The sequence below is a fragment of the Oncorhynchus masou genome, chromosome 18 (genome assembly GCF_036934945.1).
Source record: "Oncorhynchus masou masou isolate Uvic2021 chromosome 18, UVic_Omas_1.1, whole genome shotgun sequence".
Lineage (NCBI taxonomy): Eukaryota > Metazoa > Chordata > Actinopteri > Salmoniformes > Salmonidae > Oncorhynchus > Oncorhynchus masou.
The window spans coordinates 6,374,350-6,384,280 of NC_088229.1; the positions used below are offsets into that span (position 1 = coordinate 6,374,350).

The window sequence follows — 9,931 nt, forward strand, 5'->3', positions numbered from 1 at the left end:
CTACCTAATGTTAGCACCTAGCTAGAATTCGTAACATAACGTACGTTTTTCGCAAATTCGTAACATAAAATACGATTTGTAATTAGTAACATATCATCCGAAATGGATGATGGACATCCACAAATGAATACATACCACACAAAACGCAACATATCATACTAAATGGAGTGTCTCGGATTTTACATACAGAATAATGAGAAATGCTCTGAGAACAGGTTGAGTTTGTACAGACTGACGCATCATATTCCCTACAGTAACCCGTGGCATTGAGCTATCCCGGTTCAGACACACGGGCAGAAAGAGAGCGAGGAGTGGAGGGGGAGAGAGGACCGAATAGAGCTCAGCACAGATAGGTGCCCGCCCAAGCGAGAGACACCCACCACAGCAACAAGCTTTCAGCGCACAGACAAGCTCTCCACCGCTCAATGTTTCAGAGCTAACCGTTGACCTCTTTTCTATCGCTTTTACCATCGATTTCTACTTTTTAATGAACCAGGAAAGTTGATTATATCGGTTATTGTAGTTAATTACTATTAGTTTTTTTTCGGTTGTTTTTTTTCTCTAGCCCTGTCGTCTATTTATCTAACGAACCGCTGCAGAGCACCGGCAGGTGACTATGGCGAAGGGACCGGTGCTGGTGACTCTATCCCTGGCGGCTGGCGGCCCTACGCGGCTTGTTTTGCTGCTGTTATGTCCGCTAATCTGCGGCCTCTCGGCGCAGGGCCAGGAGCTGCCAACCAACCGGGTGAATGGCTACAGCCTGCACCCACCTTATTTTAACCTAGCGGAAGGGACCAAAGTCACGGCGACAGCGACCTGCGGAGAAGGGGACAATGGGCGGTCGATACGTGACTTGTACTGCAAGCTGGTCGGAGGGCCAGTGTCAGGGGACCCGAGTCAAACCATCCAGGTACGAATTTTTAAATACGTTTATATAGTTTTTGTTGCGTCATTAAAATCAAGTCAGGCATTGGTAACGGGGCAATGCACGTTTTCTGCAACCTGTATTTTGTATTTACTAACTTTAAACCAGCCTTCTTTTAAATTAGTATTATTAGTGTAATATTTCAAGAAGTATACGGTATGCTATTTTCTGCACTTTCGTTAACACCTGTCTCCACATACCTCGGAGTGAGTGATCCGTGCGGTGAGAGCAACAGTGGTGTTGTTGCCGAGATAGGAGACTTTATGAATGAGTTATAAATAAGTTATAACTTATTCGTTATTAACGTCGTAATTAGCCTACCCGTAGTTTCTGAAAGAGATTGGTAGCTACACATACGTTAAAGCGGGAAATCAGAATTAGAAACAATGACAAAACGTAACCCACCTCCTGTTTTGGGTAAAACCGCTCTCAAATTAACAGACAAGAACTATAGCTGCAAAGAATGACCGTCCATTGACAACAACGTTATAGTTTTAACCACGTTTTGAGGCTGCATAGTGTTCGTTTACATTTTTTCTTTGTGTACAGACAATGGAGTAAAACAAGCTTCTATTTTGGGTTTGATGGGGTGCAACAGTTCAATCGATTACAGGCTTAATTGAACGAACAGCAGAGACTGAATGCAACATGGCATTCTATGAACTAGTTTGGGAGTATGGCCTCATCTCAGAGGACTGCTCCTGGAAAACAGATGATGAATGGCCTCGTCACTATATGCATTGGTACGGTATGACGAGGTGTAATGATGACCTCATCACTATATGTATTGGTACGGTATGACGAGGTGTAATGATGACCTCATCACTATATGTATTGGTACAGTATGACGAGGTGCAATGATGACCTCATCACTATATGTGTTGGTACAGTATGACGAGGTGCAATGATGACCTCATCACTATGTATTGGTACAGTATGACGAGGTGCAATGATGACCTCATCACTATATGTATTGGTACGGTATGACGAGGTGTAATGATGACCTCATCACTATATGTATTGGTACAGTATGACAAGGTGCAATGATGACCTCATCACTATATGTATTGGTACAGTATGACAGGGTGTAATGATGACCTCATCACTATATGTATTGGTACAGTATGACGAGGTGCAATGATGACCTCATCACTATATGTATTGGTACAGTATGACGAGGTGTAATGATGACCTCATCACTATATGTGTTGGTACAGTATGACGAGGTGCAATGATGACCTCATCACTATATGTATTGGTACCTCATCACTATATGTATTGGTACAGTATGACAGTATCATCACTATATGTATTGGTACAGTATGACGGGTGAGGTGCAATGATGACCTCATCACTATATGACGAGGTGTAATGATGACCTCATCACTATATGTATTGGTACAGTATGACAGGGTGTAATGATGACCTCATCACTATATGTGTTGGTACAGTATGACAAGGTGTAATGATGACCTCATCACTATATGTATTGGTACAGTATGACGAGGTGCAATGATGACCTTTTTCAGTAAAGCATTGAGCGCTGAGCGCCGGAATCAAAACATTTCCTGATGTGTTTAGTTATAATGCTACGTATGTTTGTTATTAGAACCCAACCACGATGCTATAATGCTACGTATGTTTGTTATTAGAACCCAACCACGGTGCTATAATGCTACGTATGTTTGTTATTAGAACCCAACCACGATGCTATAATGCTACGTATGTTTGTTATTAGAACCCTACCACGATGCTATAATGCTACGTATGTTTGTTATTAGAACCCAACCACGATGCTATAATGCTACGTTTGTTTGTTATTAGAACCCAACCACGATGCTATAATGCTATGTATGTTTGTTATTAGAACCCAACCACGAGGCTATAATGCTACGTATGTTTGTTATTAGAACCCAACCACATGATGAGATCTGAGATCAGGCACTGTTGCAACAACCATAGTACAAGTGTTATGATAACTGGGTGCTAACCAAGAACAAGCAGAAGTAAGGGAACCCACGTGGTGAAACCCATCGCTGGGGTAGCTTGGTGAAACCCATTGCTGGGGTAGCCTGGTGAAACCCATCGCTGGGGTAGCCTGGTGAAACCCATCGCTGGGGTAGCCTGGTGAAACCCATCGCTGGGGTAGCCTGGTGAAACCCATCGCTGGGGTAGCCTTCATTTGGAAACAGAAGGTGGTGACTGTGGAAACCGACCAGTGTTAAATGGGCAGGACGTTAGTAGCTTGCAGAGAGAATAATTTCCCCAAATCAGTTGAGGCAAGATGTAACACTGTTCTTAGAAACTGAAGCTCCACCTGTAACTCTGTGCTGTTGTTTGTGTCGCACAGCTTTGCTTTATCTTGGCCAGGTAACAGTTGTAAATGAGAACTTGTTCTTAACTGGCCTACCTGGTGAAATCAAGATGAAATCAAAAAAACAATGAACACAGGTATTCAGTGAAATGTGCAAACATGAGTCAACTCCGAGCACGCAGCAGTAGCATTTTGGCAGGGATTTCATCCATGAGGAAATTAGGTAACCTTATTACGGGCCCCCTTTTCACTATATAACAAACAACTTTTCTAACCAGACCTTTATGGGCCCTGCCCCTGGTCAGAAGTAGTGAGCTTTAAAGAGAATAGGGTGCCACTTGGAGCACTACCATAGAGAGAAAAGGCCTTGGGAAGGGGAGGGGATGAGGTGAGGAGGGAGTGCTCGTACTGCCTCTAGAAACGGTCACCAGTAAGGAACTAAAAGGTCCATTCTATACTAAATTCTAGAACATTCAAAGGGTGTCTAGAACATGCAAATGATGGAGAAACTGTTCCTGTAATGTTCTGTTCTAGAACTAATTCCCTGCATTCTAAAAAGAACTATACTGGCTTGTTTGACCCAACTGCTGGGTTGCAGGCGCTGGGTCACTTAGTTGGGTTGTTTTGTTTTAACAAAGAGCAACGTTGTGTTGTTCATGTTGTGTTGTTGATGCTGGGTTATTGATGCTGGGTTGTTGATGCTAGGTTATTGGTGCTGGGTTATTGATGCTGGGTTACTGGTGCTGGGTTGTTGATGCTGGGTTGTTGGTGCTGGGTTATGGATGCTGGGTTGTTAGTGCTGGGTTGTTGATGCTGGGTGCTGGGTTATTGATGCTGGGTTATTGGTGCTGGGTTATTGGTGCTGGGTTATTGATGCTGGGTTATGGATGCTGGGTTATTGGTGCTGGGTTGTTGATGCTGGGTTGTTGATGCTGGGTTGTTGATGCTGGGTTGTTGGTGCTGGGTTATTGGTGCTGGGTTATTGGTGCTGGGTTATTGATGCTGGGATATTGATGCTGGGATATTGATGCTGGGTTATTGATGCTGGGTTATTGGTGCTGGGTTGTTGATGCTGGGTTATTGATGCTGGGTTATTGATGCTGGGATATTGATACTGGGATATTGATGCTGGGTTATTGGTGCTGGGTTGTTGATGCTGGGTTATTGATGCTGGGTTATTGATGCTGGGTTGTTGATGCTGGGTTGTTGGTGCTGGGTTATTGGTGCTGGGTTATTGGTGCTGGGTTATTGATGCTGGGTTATTGATGCTGGGTTATGGATGCTGGGTTATGGTTGCTGGGTTGTTGATGCTGGGATATTGATGCTGGGTTATGGATGCTGGGTTATGGATGCTGGGTTATTGGTGCTGGGTTGTTGATGCTGGGTTGTTGATGCTGGGTGCTGGGTTATTGATGCTGGGATATTGATGCTGGGTTATTGGTGCTGGGTTGTTGATGCTGGGTTATTGATGCTGGGTTGTTGATGCTGGGTTGTTGATGCTGGGTTATTGGTGCTGGGTTATTGGTGCTGGGTTGTTGATGCTGGGTTATTGATGCTGGGTTGTTGATGCTGGGTTATTGGTGCTGGGTTATTGGTGCTGGGTTGTTGATGCTGGGTTATTGGAGCTGTGTTGTTGATGCTGGGTTGTTGATGCTGGGTTGTTGATGCTGGGTTGTTGATGCTGGGTTATTGGAGCTGGGTTGTTGATGCTGGGTTGTTGATGCTGGGTTATTGGAGCTGGGTTGTTGATGCTGGGTTGTTGATGCTGGGTTATGTATGCTGGGTTGTTAGTGCTGGGTTGTTGATGCTGGGTGCTGGGTTATTGATGCTGGGATATTGGTGCTGGGTTATTGATGCTGGGTTATTGATGCTGGGTTGTTGAGGCTGGGTTGTTGATGCTGGGTTATTGGTGCTGGGTTATTGGTGCTGGGTTGTTGATGCTGGGTTGTTGATGCTGAATTGTTGATGCTGGGTTATGGATGCTGGGTTGTTAGTGCTGGGTTGTTGATGCTGGGTTGTTGACGCTGGGTTATTGAGATATGACCCAGCGGTACACAAGACTGGAGGTGTAGTTTAGTAGGGGTGTGGCTTTCAGATAGTTATTTTTAGCCACCAGTGAGAGTAAATGTCATTCCTGTTAATTTGTTCTGTTGTATAGTTATTACATGTTAAGGTTCAACATTGAGTGGGGGGGTGGAGAGGGAAATCAAATCTCCAACAATGTTTTCACTAGGATCCTTGATGCCTCCTCTTCACACACACACACACACACACACACACACACACACACACACACACACACACACACACACACACACACACACACACACACACACACACACACACACACACACACACACACACACACACACACTCTCTCTCTCCCTTTCTCTCTCTTTCTCTCTCTCTCTCCCCCTGTCTCTCTCTCTTTCTCTCTCTCTCCCTCTCTCTCTCGTTCTCTCCCTTTCTCCCTCTCTCTCTCTCTCCCTTTCTCTTTCTTTCTCTCTCTCTCTCTCTCTCTTTCTCTCTCTCTCTCTCTTCTCTCTCTCTTTCTCTCCCTTTCTCTCTCTTTCTCTCTATTTCTCTCTTTCTCTCCCTTACTCTCTCTTTCTCTCTCTCTCTCTCCCCCTTTCTCTCTCTCTCCCTTTCTCTCTCTCTCTCTCTCTTTCTCTCTGTCTCTCTCTGTCTCTCTCTCTTCTCTCCCTTTCTCTCTCTCTTTTCTCTCCCTTTCTCTCTATTTCTCTCCCTTACTCTCTCTTTCTCTCTCTCTCTCTCTCTCTCTTTCTCTCTCTCTCTCTCTCTCTCTCTCTCTCTCTTTCTCTCTGTCTCTCTCTGTCTCTCTCTCTCTCTGTCTGTCTGTCTCTCTCTCCCCCTCTCTCTCTCACCCTTACTCTCTCTCTCTCACTCTCTCTCTCTCTTTCTCTCCCTTACTCTCTCTTTCTCTCTCTCTCTCTCTCCCTCTCTCTCTCTCACTCTCTCCCTTTCTCTCGCCCCCTTTCTCTCTCTCTCTCTCTCTCTCTCTCTCTCTCTCTCTCCCTTACTCTCTCTCTCTCTCTCTCTCTCCCTTACTCTCTCTTTCTCTCTCTCTGGACATGACTAACTGACGGCTGCTTTATGAAATACATTATATATACAAAAGTATATGGACACCCCTTCAAATTTGTGGATATGGCTTTTTCAGCTCACAGAGTTCTAAACAGAGTTCTAAACAAAGTTCTAAACAGAGTTCTAAACAGAGTTCTAAACAGAGTTCTAAACTGCCTCCGGAAGCAACGTCAACACAAGTACTGTTTGTTGGGAGCTTCATGAAATGGGTTTCCATGTCCGAGCAGCCGCCATTGGACTCTGGAGCGTCAGCTGGAGTGGTGTAAAGCTCGCCACCATTGGACTCTGGAGCGTCAGCTGGAGTGGTGTAAAGCTCGCCGCCATTGGACTCTGGAACGTCAGCTGGAGTGGTGTAAAGCTCGCCGCCATTGGACTCTGGAGCGTCAGCTGGAGTGGTGTAAAGCTCGCCACCATTGGACTCTGGAGCGTCGGCTGCAGGGGTGTGAAGCTCGCCGCCATTGGACTCTGGAGCGTCGGCTGGAGTGGTGTAAAGCTCGCCGCCATTGGACTCTGGAGCGTCAGCTGGAGTGGTGTAAAGCTCGCCGCCATTGGACTCTGGAGCGTCGGCTGCAGGGGTGTGAAGCTCGCCGCCATTGGACTCTGGAACAGTGGCAACGTGTTCTCTGGAGTGATGAATCACGCTTCACCATCTGGCAGTCTGACAGATGAATCTGGGTTTGGCGGATGCCAGGGGAACGCTACCTGACCCAATGCATAGTGTCGACTGTAAAGTTCGATTGAGGAGCAAAAATAATCTGGGGCTGTTTTTCTTGGTTTGGACCCCTTAGTTCCAGTGAAGGGAAATCTTAACGCTGCAGCATACAATGATATTCTAGATGATTCTGTGCTTCCATCTTTGTGGCAACAGTTTGGGGAAGGCCCTTTCCTGTTTCAGCATGACAATGCCCTCGTGCACAAAGCGAGGTCTATACAGAAATGTTTTTGTCGAGATCAGTGTGGAAGAACTTGACTGGCCTGCACAGAGCCCTGACCTCAACCCCATCAATTGGAATGCTGACTGCGAGCCAGCGCTAATCGCCCAACATCAGTGCTCGACCTCACTAATGCTTTTGTGGCTGAATGGAAGCAAGTCCCTGCAGCAATGTTCCAACATCTGGTGGAAAGCCTTCCCAGAAGAGTGGAGACTGTTATAGCAGCAATGTTCCAACATCTAGTGGAAAGCCTTCCCAGAAGAGTAGAGGGCTGTTATAGCAGCAATGTTCCAACATCTAGTGGAAAGCCTTCCCAGAAGAGAGGAGGCTGTTATAGCAGCAATGTTCCAACATCTAGTGGAAAGCCTTCCCAGAAGAGTGGAGGCTGTTATAGCAGCAATGTTCCAACATCTAGTGGAAAGCCTTCCCAGAAGAGTGGAGGCTGTTATAGCAGCAATGTTCCATCATCTAGGGGAAAGCCTTCCCAGAAGAGTGGAGATGGGGGGGGTCCAACACTCCATATTAATGTCCGTGATTTTTCAATGAGATGCTCGTACGAGCAGGTGTCAAAGAAAAAAACCAGCCTATTCACAGGACTGACCTGTCCTGACCTGTCCTGACCTGTCCTGACCTGTACTGACCTGTCCTGACCTGTCCTGACCTGTCCTGACCTGACCTGTCCTGACCTGTACGGTCCTGTCCTGACCTGACCTGTCCTGACCTGTACTGACCTGACCTGTCCTGACCTGTACTGACCTGACCTGTCCTGACCTGTCCTGACCTGTCCTGACCTGACCTGACCTGTCCTGACCTGTCCTGACCTGACCTGTCCTGACCTGTCCTGACCTGTACTGACCTGACCTGTCCTGACCTGTACTGACCTGACCTGTCCTGACCGGTCCTGACCTGACCTGTCCTGACCTGTCCTGACCTGTACTGACCTGTCCTGACCTGTCCTGACCTGTCCTGACCTGACCTGTCCTGACCTGTCCTGACCTGACCTGTACTGACCTGTACTGACCTGACCTGACCTGTCCTGACCTGTCCTGACCTGACCTGTCCTGACCTGTCCTGACCTGACCTGAACTGTCCTGACCTGTCCTGACCTGTCCTGACCTGTACTGTCCTGTACTGTCCTGACCTGTCCTGACCTGTACTGACCTGTCCTGACCTGTCCTGACCTGTACTGACCTGTACTGACCTGTCCTGACCTGACCTGAACTGTCCTGACCTGTCCTGACCTGTCCTGACCTGTACTGTCCTGTACTGTCCTGAACTGTCCTGACCTGTCCTGACCTGTCCTGACCTGTCCTGACCTGTCCTGACCTGTAGTGAACTGTGAACTTTTGTCTGCTGCAACAGATTATAGATGTTGGGTTGCCAGGTTGTTATTTGTTCAATATAAATATTGAAGAATATCGGCAATAAGGTAACACTGATGTGTCGGCAACAACTGAAGGTTAATCTTAACTCCCAAATGTTATCTTTTTGTCAGATGAGCCAACTACAGTGTAAATAAGAGGAATGAGACAGAGAAGGAGAAAGAGAGAAAGAGTGAGACAGAGACACGGCGACAGAGACACGGAGACAGAGACACGGAAAAACAGAGACGGAGAAACAGAGACAGAGAGAGAGACACATGGACACAGAGACAGAGAGACATATAAACATAGTAAGAGAGACATAAACAGAGACAGAGAGAGAGAGACACATGGACACAGAGACAGAGAGACAGAGAGACATAGAAACATAGTAAGAGAGACATAAACAGAGACAGAGAGAGAGAGAGAGAGAGAGACACATGGACACAGAGACAGAGAGACATAGAAACATAGTAAGAGAGACATAAACAGAGACAGAGAGAGAGAGAGACACATGGACACAGAGACAGAGAGACATAGAAACATAGTAAGAGAGACATAAACAGAGACAGAGAGAGAGAGACACATGGACACAGAGACAGAGAGACATAGAAATATAGTAAGAGAGACAGAAGAGACAGAGAGAGAGACACATGGACACAGAGACAGAGAGACAGAGAGACATAGAAACATAGTAAGAGAGACAGAAACAGAGACAGAGAGAGAGACACATGGACACAGAGACAGAGAGACAGAGAGACATATAAACATAGTAAGAGAGACATAAACAGAGACAGAGAGAGAGAGACACATGGACACAGAGACAGAGAGACAGAGAGACATAGAAATATAGTAAGAGAGACAGAAACAGAGACAGAGAGAGAGAGACACATGGACACAGAGACAGAGAGACAGAGAGACATAGAAACATAGTAAGAGAGACAGAAACAGAGACAGAGAGAGAGAGACACATGGACACAGAGACAGAGAGACAGAGAGACATAGAAACATAGTAAGAGAGACAGAAACAGAGACAGAGAGAGAGAGAGACACATGGACACAGAGACAGAGAGACAGAGAGGCATAGAAACATAGTAAGAGAGACAGAAACAGAGACAGAGAGAGAGAGAGAGAGACACATGGACACAGAGACAGAGAGACAGAGAGGCATAGAAACATAGTAAGAGAGACAGAAACAGAGACAGAGAGAGAGAGAGACACATGGACACAGAGACAGAGAGACAGAGAGACATAGAAACATAGTAAGAGAGACAGAAACAGAGACAGAGAGAGA

General features: G+C 46.3%; 1 protein-coding gene across 1 annotated transcript in view; it reads left to right on the plus strand.

The window, feature by feature from the left end:
• Positions 1-319: 319 nt before the first annotated feature.
• LOC135504687 (laminin subunit alpha-5-like) overlaps positions 320-9,931 on the plus strand; it is a 198,640-nt gene continuing 189,028 nt past the window's right edge. The window contains 1 exon segment of the mRNA XM_064923477.1: positions 320-910. Within this exon segment, the coding sequence (XP_064779549.1) occupies positions 617-910 (294 nt within the window). The 5' untranslated portion in view covers positions 320-616.